The 13,630-nt window shown below is 40.0% G+C and overlaps 1 protein-coding gene and 1 long non-coding RNA gene across 2 annotated transcripts in view; one reads left to right on the top strand and one right to left on the bottom strand.

Annotated features, from left to right (window-relative positions):
- LOC105489474 (adenylate cyclase 2) overlaps positions 1-13,630 on the top strand; it is a 425,178-nt gene that overhangs the window by 309,561 nt on the left and 101,987 nt on the right. Inside the window, exons 10-12 of the mRNA XM_011754299.3 lie at positions 1,054-1,230; positions 4,707-4,750; positions 9,002-9,082. Coding sequence (XP_011752601.2) covers positions 1,054-1,230; positions 4,707-4,750; positions 9,002-9,082 — 302 coding nt within the window. The remainder of the gene's footprint in view (positions 1-1,053; positions 1,231-4,706; positions 4,751-9,001; positions 9,083-13,630) is intronic.
- The window catches only part of LOC105489473 (uncharacterized), a 41,203-nt gene that overhangs the window by 349 nt on the left and 27,224 nt on the right, over positions 1-13,630 (bottom strand). The gene's annotated exons all lie outside the window — the stretch shown is intronic.

Below are 13,630 nucleotides of genomic sequence, written 5' to 3'. Positions count from 1 at the left end.
GTCAGTTGGGAAATTAAATAAAGAGAAAATAATTTACTTAGGGCTTTAGAAGATAAAAATCTAATTAAGTAAAATAGGATGAACATATACAAAAAAAGAGAAGAAATATTTGAAAGAGTAACACATAAATATTACATAGACATGCTTGGGAGATGTCTGTATGCACAAGCATATTTACCTTCCATAACATAAAAGCATCTATTGCCTGGAAGATGACCCACCCCATACAAACAGTGAGAAACTCTCTCCTATTTCATTCACACCACATTTAGGCCAGATCAAGGGGCTTAGAGTTCTCATTTCTTTTAACCCTTCTCAGATTCCTGCCAAATGGGTATTATCACTATTTACAGATTGAGAATCTGAAGCTTTCGGGGTTATGTAACTCTTCCCAAATTTCACAGCTGGTAAATGGTGCAAATATCAGCAAGAAAGACCTCTGAAACATGAAAACCAATATCATAAAATCAACAAGACCAACTTTATGGACATTTACTTATGGTAGCATCTGGGAAGCCCCAGTTTCACCTTTGAAGACAAACTTTCAACTAGCTTGATGATCGATCTGGAGATAGATGTGTGGCAAGCAGCAGGGACTGGGAGATGATGGGGGAGGTGCTCAAAAAATACATGTACAAAGAACATTATGCTCAGGTAAAGAACACCAAAACACGATGTTTGGGGCTATTTAGCATTAGAAACAGCTACAGTTATCACTTTAGAAAAACACAACCATCAAGGAAAAGCTAAACAGATCAGCACATTCTGTTTTAAGAATTTACTTAATAAAAAATGTCCATTAACATGTCATTATTTTTTTCTAAGTCTCAATTACATGTATGTTTTGCTAGCTTAAAAAAAAAAAGAAAAAAAAATCCCTCAACTCAAATAGTGTGTTCCCCAGTAACACTGAAGGAATAAGGACAGAAAGCACAGAGGGTGAATGAAGGTCTGTCAGGAGGAATATGACCCTGGTCCAATGAGTTTGATGCCGAAAGGATCATGTGTGGCCCTGTGCTGGGCCGGGTGTGATGCTTTGTTTCTCACCCCAAGGGAGAACGACGGAGCCCCCAGCATCTCTTCAGACCTCGCCACACCCTCGACGGAGCCAAAATGAGGGCCTCGGTCCGCATGACCCGGTACTTGGAGTCCTGGGGGGCGGCCAAGCCCTTTGCACACCTACATCACAGGGACAGCATGACCACAGAGAACGGCAAGATCAGCACCACGGTATGCCCTCCCCTGCCTCCAATGCCTGAGCCCTGGGGGCAAGCTAACTTCCCAAAACCAAAGGCTGGGCATCTCCTGCCAAAATAACTCCTATCTGCAAGAAACAAACTTACCACCTTCTCCTTCTTAGAGAGGCCCTTATAAACAGCCATCAGGGTACAAGTGAGCTCCATGCTGACGTTGCTAAGGGTTCCACCCTAGCGTGATTTTTTGCATTATAGCTTCATAGACAGTGTTATTTACAACTGATAGTAGCAATTAAATACAACTATTTTTTAATTGAGGGGTTTTTAAAGAAAAACTTATATCATGAAGTAGAAAGCCTTGAGGTTCTTCATGAAAACACAAAGGCATGATGCCCTTAGAGTTTGAGTAGTATCATCAAGCCCGTTTCTTCACCGCACAAATGTCCAGGCTGTGTTGGCAGCAGTGGACACTGTCTTGTTATGGTTCCATGTTTCCCTCCAACTTCCAGCATATGAGAAAGCACTGAAGCTCCTTACACCAGGGACATCTGCGATAAGATGGCTGCAATGGAGATGGAAAATAGAAAGGCCCATAGGAGGAGAGAAAAGGAATACAACCAAGCACTTAGTATAATCCCCATAGTATTTTTAGATTTTAAAACTATCTGGGGGTAAAATTTCGTGGATAATGCTACTAACTGTGCTAAGGATGCAGTTACGATTTTTTAAAATATAATATTACGTAATTCTTATTGTCTGATGAGAAGGAACATGCCGGTTGTCAGGTGAAAGTGGAGTTTTTCAGTCGCCCTGGGCCCCTACCCGTCCCAAGGTCTCAAAGTGACACTCCCACACCCAACAGGCAGGGCCTCAGCATTCATGTTTTGGCTCAGTTGTATTTCTTCTCCCAACTTCTCTTCATCTTTTTTCAACTCAAAAGTAAATGGGACTATCAGACGGAAGACCATGACCCATCAGACAATCAGTAAGACTGCACAAGTCCTAGCATTTGCATTTTAATAGCCAAAGAGGGACCATAGATAGAAAAACAAATAAATGAACAAGATCACGTGAGGTGCTGATGAGGGTCATGGGAAAGATGAAATTGAGTGATGGCATCCAGAGTAAATGGAATGGCCACTGTGGTAGGTCAACTGAGGGAGTTTCAGAGGGCGAAATGAGTGAATGGGAAGAGGAGGTGGCAGAAGAACAAAGTCAGTGGCCCAAAGATGAAAGTCAGTGTGGTGTCCCCTGGAGACAGAGAGGAAGCTGCTGTGGCTGGAGTATCATGAACAATGAGCAAAGGGAGGTCGTGGGGTGAGATGCACAATGGTAAAAGTTTATATGGCATTCTATGTGCAATTGGAAGTCATGGAGAATCTTAAGCAAGAGAGGATCATGATATAATTTAGGCTTTGGAATAATGGAACAAGAGTGCAGGGGTACCTGGTAAGAATGATATCCCCTTATGCTAAGAGTTTGGCACCACTGCTAAATGAGAAGCAAATTCAGGGGCTAATATGAAAGTAGAGCCAACAAGACTTGGTGATGGATTGGGTATCCGTGAACATTAGGAACAGAGATGAATCCAAACTTTTTGGCCCCACAACTGGAACAATGATGATGCCATTAATTGAGATGACAAATACAAGGGGGAAACCAGGTTATTTAAGATGGAAATTTAAGATTTTCTGCTGGACATCTTCTAATCCATAGTTAAGTGCAGCGAGGATGTAGATGGTTGGATCTGCAAGTCTAAAACTCACAGGACAGGTCCAAGATGGAGGCATGAATGTGAACATCATCAGGTTGTAGATGATATTTGAAGCCATGGGACTGGATACAATCATCAAGAAGAGAACAATCCAAGGAGGAAGGCCTGGGACAACTGGGGCCTTCCAGCATTTAGATATGTTAGAGAAACAGCATCCTAGGACTCCAGTGTCCAACCAGTGAAAGCCGGTGTTTCTGTCACTCATGAAAAACAATGATTTGGATAAGTTAGCCTCAGTCTTGCTAGTTAGTGCTATGTTGGATAACTACATTTCCCATCAGGATTTATTGTACACCAGCAATTGGTTTGTTGGTTGGTTGGTTTTTAAGGAATAAGAATCATATATAAATACCTGGATATGATTTCCCGTGCTGTTTTTCATGTGTTCCTGTGGGGAAAAGGCTTACTTTCCCAGGTATATTGTTGTTGTTGTTGATTTCTTGTCAGCCTTTATTGTCTTAAGACTTAAGAGTGACTATCTCTTTTATTATCTGAGCGTAGGACCCAGGGATGGTTTCAATCTGACTTTAATCTGGTGTTATGTGTTGATGAAGATGCCTTCTTCAAGATACAGCTACAACTGTTGAGTGTCTCAGCTTCAGAAAGTTGTTTATAAAAATTAAAGGACCTCTTGAACGAACTCTATTTTCTTAACCATCTGGTCCCACCTGTTGCAGGTTCAAAGCCAGGCTTGGATTGCCTTAGCAGCAGTCTAGCATATTTTAAGACAGTCCCAAGTTTTTGGTGATGCATTAAGCCCAAACCACTTTGACTTAACTGTGTGTCTCATTCACTTTCAGAAAGACCCTGTTGGAGTTTTCACTTATAAATCCCAGGGTCAAACAATTGACATTGCAGAAAGTGATTCCTTTATCTAATCCCCTATGCAGAACTCCATTCACTCTGGATTCAACATTGATAGAGCTCTTGAATAATACATTACTTTACTGTATGGAATGAAACTTGGAGCTCAATTACTTTTTGAAAAACGTCTTTCCTTTCTGTAGGCTAAATCCATATCCTAATATAACCTTGGAAATCAAAGCAGCAAACCAAAGTTTCTTTGGAGCAGTTTTGTTCCAACTTTTAGTTTCATTCCTACTATAAATGTGGAAAGGCGATCTTTCCTTGAAAGCCGATTATTGAATATTTGGCAATGGCTTTTCCACTGATAAATTCTGACTATTTCTCTTCCATTTCTCTTTCGGGAACTACCAGCACCCCTTTGCTGATTTATTCTTTTTGTCCGATGGTTTGTGATTTCACATACTTAACCAATGGTACTGTTTCTTAACACCCCAGTTCAGTGATGAGGATGACTACAGATTTTTGTTGTTTCTACAGCATTTTCTAATATTTGTCTGATACCAAAGTCCATTTTCACATGGTTATAGGTTACTGATGGTAACTCTGATATCAGTCCCCTGATTTCAAACGGCAGGCCGCTGTTTGAAATCAGATGTGATAATAGCAGGCTATAAATCTTAAAACTCCAGACCATAATCCTGATGCTTCTAGCATCCAGAGTTTAGAGATTACACCAACATTCCAAAGATAAACTGAGTTTACACCTTGATTTAGGATTAAGCTCTTTTTCTCCACATGAGTAATTAATTATTTGTTAGCTAAATGTTACTGTCCATGATAAAAGAGGAAATATGTTTCACCTCATTATCATTGCAACATTCTTCTTGAAACATGTTTTTGACAATTAATAACCTTTTTTCTCAATATAGGATGTACCCATGGGTCAGCATAATTTTCAAAATCGCACCTTAAGGTATGGTATCTCTTTGACTATCTGATTTTTTAAAGCTTATTGCTCTTTATTCATTTCTGAGAGTAATTATCATCAATTATGGTCATTTCAAAGGCTACTTCTGAAAGAGCAGCTCCCCTTGAAAAGCCCTATTAAATTGCTTTCAGCTTCTAAAAATAGAATCATTGGGGTCTTATTGTTAGAATTGAGAGAGGGAGAAGGAAAACACCACCTGGTACTCATTTTAGAATGTTAAACTGTTTTCCTAAAGTGACTCTTCTTAATGTTAATGTGTGGTAAAAAAAAAATAATAATAATGAATTGTCTTAAAATGGGTATGTTGCTTAAAATTGCATTTTTCTGCCTGTAATCCCAGCACTTTGGGAGGCCGAGGCGGGTGGATCACTTGAGATCAGGAATTTGAGACCAGCCTGGCCAACATAGCAAAACCATGTCTCTACTAAAAATGCAAAAAATTAGCCGGGTGTGGTGGCATATGCCTGTAATCCCAGCTACTCAGGAAGCTAAGGCATGAGAATCGCTTGAACGCAGGAGGTGGAGGTTACAGTGAGCCAAGATCAGGCCACTGCACTCTAGCCTGGTTGACAGAGTGAAACTGTCTCAAAAAAAAAAAAGAAAAGAAAAGAAAAGAAAAAAATTACACTTTTCTGTTGAATTCTAAAGGTAAAAGCAAGATAAATCCGGTCTGTCTATAGTGAAATAAAGGGTTACCCACTCTGCTCAAAAAAAGAGAAAAGCTTCCCACAAATGTCTCCACGCGCGCTGTTGCAGCCACTGTAAAATCCCATGCACTAACTCCTTTTTTTCCCCATGTTCCTCTATCTTTCGGGCTCGGAGTTTCACTTTAATATTGGTTTGGGATTTAATCAAATCAATATTAGGACATTCAGATAACCGGTGTAAGATGTAGTTCCAAACGCTAAGCCAGGCTTTCTTTCTCCCCAGAGAGGTCAGTTTATTGGAGCTATTGATAGTTTTACAGAAACTAAGGGAAAATATGAGATCTGATCTGTTTTCTGTAGAAAAGGAATTGTATCCAAGTAAAAATGAAACATAGGTTGTAACCTGCTGACACAAGGCAACAGGGCACATTAGCCCAGGATCCTTCTCAGTGACTGTTGGGATGAGCTGTAATTTGGACTTTGTGCAAAATTTGACATTTTAACTTTGAGATATAACATTCACAGTCTTTATGTTATGAGGATAAGTTGGTTCTTGAGCTTTTGAAGCATTATATGTAAGTCGCATATGCTGTAATAAAGAGAACTTAAGCTAATTTGAGGCATATTGGAGAGTCCATAAGACACCTGGAGAAAACAGCACAGTGCCTCTGGTCAATAAGATGCTGGCACATCTATGAGCAACTGACCACAAAAATGTCATGGACTTCCTTTCACTTTATATTCACAGTCTCTTCTGTTATCTGTTTCTCCCTCCCAGCAATCCTGCTTTAAGCATCTATTTATAGAAGTTACAATGGGTCATGTGTCATGGAACCCCAGTATTACGTTAGGCAGTGTCACCCGGGATGAGCGCTGTCTGGAAGACAATGATAAGAAGCTGTCGTTATTATTTGCACTAGGCTATAGAAACTCTAATTTGGTCTCTGCAGCATTACTACAAGGCAGAATCTGTTGCTGTTATCATTTTAGAAGGGAAGAAACTGAGGCACAGAGGGATGGGAGAATGCCAGAGTCATATGGCTGGTGGAGATGAAGCCAGTATTTGTGCCCGGGCTCTGTGACTCCAGAGCATGTGTTCCTAACTGCTCTTCAGGCTTGCCTGCTTTACTAAAGGCCTCTTCCACATTTATCCCATTTGTCTCTGTAGTCGTTGATCTTTGGTGGCCTCAAAGCCTCCTGGAGAAAATCCCAGTTCTGAGTCAGACTTATTCAGGCTGCCCGGACACTTCTGGCCTTTGTAACGTGGACTGCCTCATGATACCTGTCTGAGCCTCCAGTCTGTCCCATGCACTCCTGTCACATGTCCCTTCCCGTGCCTACTTAGACCTAACAGCCCAGGCAAGGGTCTGGGGAAGGAGCCAGGGAGACAGAATGGAGATGTGCTGGACACAGGGGTTGGGGTCCTAGAGCAGTGTGAAGGCCAATGGTGGAGCCCAGGGGAAGGTGCCAGGATGGGAAAATGAGAGATGCTGGACGTCAGTGGGAGAGAGTCCTGGAGGCAAATCAAGACTCCTGGTGGGGAGATCATCAGCCCCAGGGGACCTTATCTCCATGGCAGAGGTCACAAGACTGCAGAGATAAGAAAAGTGTCTGTATGTCAAGAATTATTGTCTGGATAATTAGCGAATTCAAATAATGCAGAAAGCATGCATTTATTGGCTACTTTGTGTGTCATATTTACAGCGTTGAGCTCTCTACAGGCATCATCTAAGCAAATCCTAAAACAGGTTAACGAAGGCAATACCACTGTTAGCACTGGACAAATATCAAAGAATTACATTTTCCTGTAAGCCTCAACATTCTTACACTGCTCCTTCTTAGACTTTGCAGAAGAGAAAGCCATCAAATTGAAGTCAAGAAACTCAAGTCTAGATGTGGGACTGATAAACATTCAATGAAGGGTTTAAGGTCCTACAGGTCTCAACTATAAATGAAAATATGCAAGCCATACTAGTTGCTTGGTAAAGGGTTCCTTGCTTTTTTTTTTTAAAGGAAAATAAAAATTAATTTGCCTTCTTCAAACAACTTGGAATTTGATATACTAAAACCTCTTAATTCAGTTGGCTCAATATCTGTGGATGGATCACTTAATATCATTCATTTTATTTTTTTAACCAAGACTGCTCTCAGCCTGTTTGAAGAAGACAAGGCCTGAAGACACAAATCCACAAACATAGGATGATGGAATTGGAAAACTCATCCATTTCATTAATGATAATTCTGTGAGATTTAATTACAGATAAATGTGATTTTGCATATTTAATGCTATTCTTATCTATATGTAGAGGCAATTCTGAACTCAGGAAAGTGTGATTTTTATTTTAGATTTGATGGTCTATTCATTTGTAATCTAATCAGCCATAACACACAGAATTCATGCCTCAACCAAGATACAGGCATAGCCCTGTTCAGGCTAGCAGGCTGTGCTTTTTTAATCTTTGCAGTGGATATTTAACTTCTAAGAATAGGTACTATTTTGGTTTCCTCCTGACATCATTCTTATGCAAATTGTCAAATTAACCTTGGAGGGCTCTTACTATTTGGCACAATTTATTCAGAAAATATCTTATATTATGGCTAAAGGTTATTTGCTTCTGAAACTAAGTGAGATGGTCTGCAAACAAAAGTGGAGCTTTCTGTGAATAGTGCTTTCAAAACTGAGGAGCATTTAACATACCTGAAATAAGACTGTAGTTCTGAAAATTTTTGAGAGTTGACCAAGGAAAACATGAAAAAGAATGACTATTTCGTCAACCAAGCCACATTTTTACAGGGGAATTTCTAGAACCAATGTATTCTTTCATAAAATAAAGTTTATGAAGGCAGCAAGTCAAAAGCTAATACATCTCTTAGGAGAGAAAGTTACTTTATCTCAGACACCAACTATATGTCTTTCAGTGTTGCCTTGTAAATGCCTAGTAAATTTTACTGTGAGTGAATAAGGAAACATCTTTACTATTCCAAAAACTTTAGTTATTCACTCAATCCAAAGAGTGGCTGGATGTTAATAGAGAAGGGCCTGCTCATACACTGTTGTTTCTTTTTCTACTTGATTGACAGAATTAAACAGAGCTTTTGACATCATTGAAAAATAGGCTTACCGACACAGAAAGACAAATTTGGCATGTTCTCACTCTTATGTGGGAGCCAAAGAAGTTGATCTCATGGAGGTAGAGAGTAGAATGATAGATACCAGAGACTGGGAAAGGTGTGTGGGTGGGAGATGGGTGGGTAAAGAGAGATTGGTCAGTGGGCCCAAACTTTAGTTGGATAAAAGGAATAAGTTCTAATGTTTGATAGCAGAGTAGGGTGACTATAGTTAGCAACAATGTACTGTGTAATTCAAAGTAGTCAGAAGAGAGAATTTGAAATGTTCCCAACACATGGAAATGATAAATACTCAAGATGATGGATTCCCCAAATACCCTGATTGATCATTGCACATGCATGCAACACAATATCATCTGTACCTCATAAGGATGTAAAATATTACGTATCTCTAATAAATAGGCTTAATATTTATTTTACTAATAATATCCTTACCCGTAATATTTCCTTTTTCATATAGAACCAAGTCACAAAAGAAAAGATTTGAAGAAGAATTGAATGAAAGGATGATTCAAGCAATTGATGGGATTAATGCACAAAAGTGAGTACTTTTTTCTCTTAAATTATCATTCATCTTCTATTATGTTCCAAATGAATTTTATCATAGTCTCTGCAATAGTTGCCGTGACAAAGCCAAGTTTCTGAGACCATTGATTCATTTCACTTCAGTTGTCCCTCAGAAAAGTTTTGTTAAAAGTATTTCTTTCATTTTTTAAAAAATATTTAATTCCTGCCTAGAAAATATTCCCAAGTCGATTGCTGATAAACAACCCGAGGTGTAATTGGAGAGAGGAAAATTACAGCCCAATGTGTTCAGCAAGTAATAGTTGTAAAAGATAGATTCTATATGGGAAAATCTTCAAATGTTAGCATGTGATACTATCCATCCAAAATGCATCTGTTCTTATTACAAAATTAATGTTGAGATGCCTGTGTTCTAAATCCTAGAAGAGAATTAGCATTGGTGAGCAATGAGAGGAAGACCGATTTTAGGGGACACAAAATGTCATTTAGCCTCTGAGGCCAAGAATTGCTGTTATGGTTTTAAATTGCTGTTATGGTCCAGAGTTGTGGGAGGGAAACGATTTAAAGAAGGTGATGGCCTTCTCAGCCTCGACAGAATGATGGCGCTCATCAACCTTCGTATTCTCCGTGGGTGCGTGTGTCATAACTGAACCCACGGAGAGCAGAAGGCACACGGCTCAGTATGGTGCCTGGCACACGTCAGACATTCCATTCCTTTTTGTTGAGTTGAACTGTAGTGAAAACATCAGGAGGTCCAAATGAAAAGCCTTTACAGAAAAGCTTCCATCCTTATGAAGACCTATTTAATTTTTATCATGAAAGCTGACTCTTGAAAAGTGTAAATGATTTTCACCTAGAGTTCTTTGTCTCTAAAATTAAGTTACAGGGTCTCAAATAGTGCATGGCTTTGCAAAATGCATGCCTGTTTGAGATTGTTCCTTGTAGGTATTTATTATAGAATATTTACAGGGCTTATGAGAGAATCGCATCAGTTTGTTATGTGTGTCTGTGGTGGGTGTGTGCCTTTGTGTGTGAGTGTGAGCCCATATTTTCTAAGCAATAAAGCATCTCGGTCAGGCAAGAGTTGCCATTTGGATGTGCTGGAATACTGAATTATCACCCGTCTAGATCCCCTTCCTGTGCCACAAGTAGGCGAAGTCTTCTTCCTGTCCCAGAGTGCCCAAGGCCCACCTGCAGCACCAGGGCCAATGCTCTGCTTTGCCTGGCGCTAGGGTCAGTGTGAAAAACAACCTCGCCTCTGCCTGAAACCATCACACACTGAGAAATAAATAACTTCCTGCAATGTAACAGCAGCTAAAACCTAGGGAGGCACCTGATTTCATAAAACATAGGTAGAAGGATGCATTCATTCAAGCAGAGGAAATAGCAGCTGACACCGTGTGACTCTCCAGAATAAGACACAAGACCAGAAGAAAGAGGGAATCTTGTTCTTTGAGAAAAGTTAGCAAATAATAATAATAATAATAATAATAATAATAATAACGTTAGTATTTTAAAAACTAATTCCTAAAGTCAACCTCAGCATGTGTTCACGCAGGTGAAAACCTACCTTTTAAAATTATTTTTGTATGCACCGTTTAGAACGTTCCTACCACACAAATCATCAGAGAGTGCCGCCACTGGCATTGCTTTATTGTTGATAAGTTGCCTTTAAATTATGTGTTTGCTTTGTGTCATTTAGTATTCAAATACATGTTTAGTTAACACCTTATGTTTTAACGTGGTTTTATTCCAAAGTAATGCTTAGTGCTGATGTAACTGCTTATGTTGTAATTTTCCCGACATGTTTCAGAAATCAAATAGAGAAAAGTGTGCTGTACTCAAAAAATAAAAGGGAAGTTTTTCAAATGGAAGCTCTTATGCATGTATTTTTAATTAACCTCAGTTACACTTTGTTATGCCTTACTCATTAACTCCTCTTGTTCTTTGATATGAAGTTCTTCTGATCTTTGGATTTTCACTTGAGGACTCAACTGGAGCTCCGGGCTTGATGTACCATTCAGTAGTTTCCTGCTATTGCCATAAAACAGTGATTCCTGTGCAGATTTTTGCTTATTCATTCACTGATGTATTGAACACGCATTTGTTAAAACGCTGACTGATGTCACCATCTGCTCAGCCTTTCCCCAGTGTGTGCCATGGTGGTGGGGAACTCTCTGGTGTCTTGTCTTAGAAAGACTCCAAAGACACTCATCCTATCAGATCAGGACCGTACTCTTATGACCTCATTTAACCTTCATTTCATTCTTAGAGGCTCCATCTCAAAATACAGGCACACTGGGAGTTAGGGCTTCAAAGATGAACTTTGGTGGGGGACACAAGCTCGTGGTGCATAACAATAAGAAAGTAGTCTTCTCATTTAGTATCTCCTTTGTGGCAAGGACTTGCATTCACATATTTCTGAATAATTCTTGGTGCAGGTGTGGGTATACCCATGCCCCTCTAGTCAGCATAGTATTCGGAATTTCCTTTATTTTCCTTAACCCTTTGACAAAAGAAAAAAAAAAAAAACCTTAGTATAAATAAATAGAGAATCACTTATTGCGATAACTCAGGATGGGGTTGACTTTCTTCATGCCATAGACCACTGGGGTCAGGAAAAATGTCAGGAGGCCCTAAATCAAGCACACACAAATTCCCTCTCTCTTCTCTCCTCTCCTCTCCCCTCCACTGCCCTTCTCTTTCTCTGTAGTTCCAATCCCCTGCAAGTAATAGTTGACCTAATTGGCGCACACAAATCTATTCCCTTCCAAATATCCAAATCACATTTATAAATCTCTTTGTTTTCTACACATCAAAATATTCCCAAGTCCATTGCTGATAAATAACCTGAGGTGTCATTGGAGAGAGAAAAATTACAGCACGATGTGTTCAGCAAGTCACATTTGTCAAAGATAGAGTCTCTATGGGAAAATCTTCACATGTTAGCATGTGATACTATCCATCCAAAATGCATCTGTTCTTATTACAAAATTGATGTTGAGATACCTGTGTTCTAAATCAGTAGTGGGAGTGGAGGCCACCTCAGAAGATTCACAGAGGTGATTAAGTGTGTAGGAAGCAAATGCGCTTCTTAATTCTGAAGACAAAGTGAGAATTAGGCCCATCCATCATTGCTGCAAGGGAGAAGCCGCAGGCCAGACCCAGCGTGCTATGGCAAAAGGAGGCGAGTGTGTTCACTGGTGAGGACTCAGTCATGTCCCCAAGCATGGATCTAGTGCTGGGGCTCACGAAGCACCACATGGGTTCTGGGGACTTAAGGCAAGCAAGCCTGATCCCAAGCCCTTGCCATCCACCTGCAGGTCACAGGCCATGGAAACCTAGACTGGGTGCATGCTGGCATGACTAGTAAAGGAGGTGCTGGTTTTATTTTCACTTCCTAAATTTCACTCTTCCTCCCAAGCTGACATTTTCCAGGAGCATTTATAACCTATATTTTTTTCTCAGTAAAGGAAATACTGTTTTTAGTAAGTTACCTGCATATATTATTCATAGTCTGATAAAGACACAGTTCTGAAAGTGAGTATGGTTAAAATTTATCTTAATTTGTATTTTCTCGTCCTTTTAATGTCAACCAATCTTTGACTCCTCCGTCTAGTCTTGTGAAACAGAATAATAGTTCTGCCGCTGGTATGGTAATAAGAAATACCATAAAAGTTTATTTCCCTACAGCTTATACCCTTGAATCAAAGAACTATGCAGCCATAAAAAAGAATGAGATCGGCCAGGTGTGGTGGCTCATGCCTGTAATTCCTGCATTTTGAAAGGCCGAGGCAGGTAGATCACCTGAGGTTGGGAGCTCAAGACCAGCCTGACCAACATGGAGAAACCCTGTCTCTACTAAGAAAAACAAAAATTAGCTGGGCTTGCTGGCATGCACCTCAATCCCAGCTACTTGGCAGGCTAAGAGAGGAGAATTGCTTGTACCCATGAGGCAGAGGTTGCAGTGAGCTGAGATCATGCCATTGCACTCCAGCCTGGGCAACAAGAGTGAAACTCCATCTCAAAACAAACAAACAAACAAAATCATATCCTTTGCAAGAACATGGCTGGAGCTGGAGGCCATTATCCTTAGCAAACACAGGAATAGAAAACCAAATGTTCTCACTTATAAGTGGGATGAGAGATGAGAACACATGGACACGTAGAGGGGAACAACATATGCTGGGGCCTGTCAGAGGGTGGAGGGAAGGAGGAGGGAGAAGATCAGGAAAAGTAACTAATGGGTACTAGGCTTAATACCTGGGTGATGAAATAATCTGTACAACAAACTCCCATGACACAAATTTTACCTATGTAACAAACCTGCACTAAATAAAAGATTTTTAAAAGAGATATTTTTATTGTTCTCACTTTTAATGGCTGTCAGTCTAGAATACATTACTGACTTCCCTGCCCCAGTCGAAAGTGCCCTGTGGATGGTTCCTGGGATGTTCAAGCTAATCTTGGTGTGTGCCTGGCAGTGAGAGTCTTCCAAACTACTTGCTTCAAACAGGTGTTTAAAAGTCAAACAGTGTGGTACAGTGCATACTTCCATATAATT

This window comes from Macaca nemestrina, chromosome 6, assembly GCF_043159975.1.
Source record: "Macaca nemestrina isolate mMacNem1 chromosome 6, mMacNem.hap1, whole genome shotgun sequence".
NCBI classification, from domain to species: domain Eukaryota; kingdom Metazoa; phylum Chordata; class Mammalia; order Primates; family Cercopithecidae; genus Macaca; species Macaca nemestrina.
This window is presented reverse-complemented; position numbering and strand designations above follow the sequence as displayed.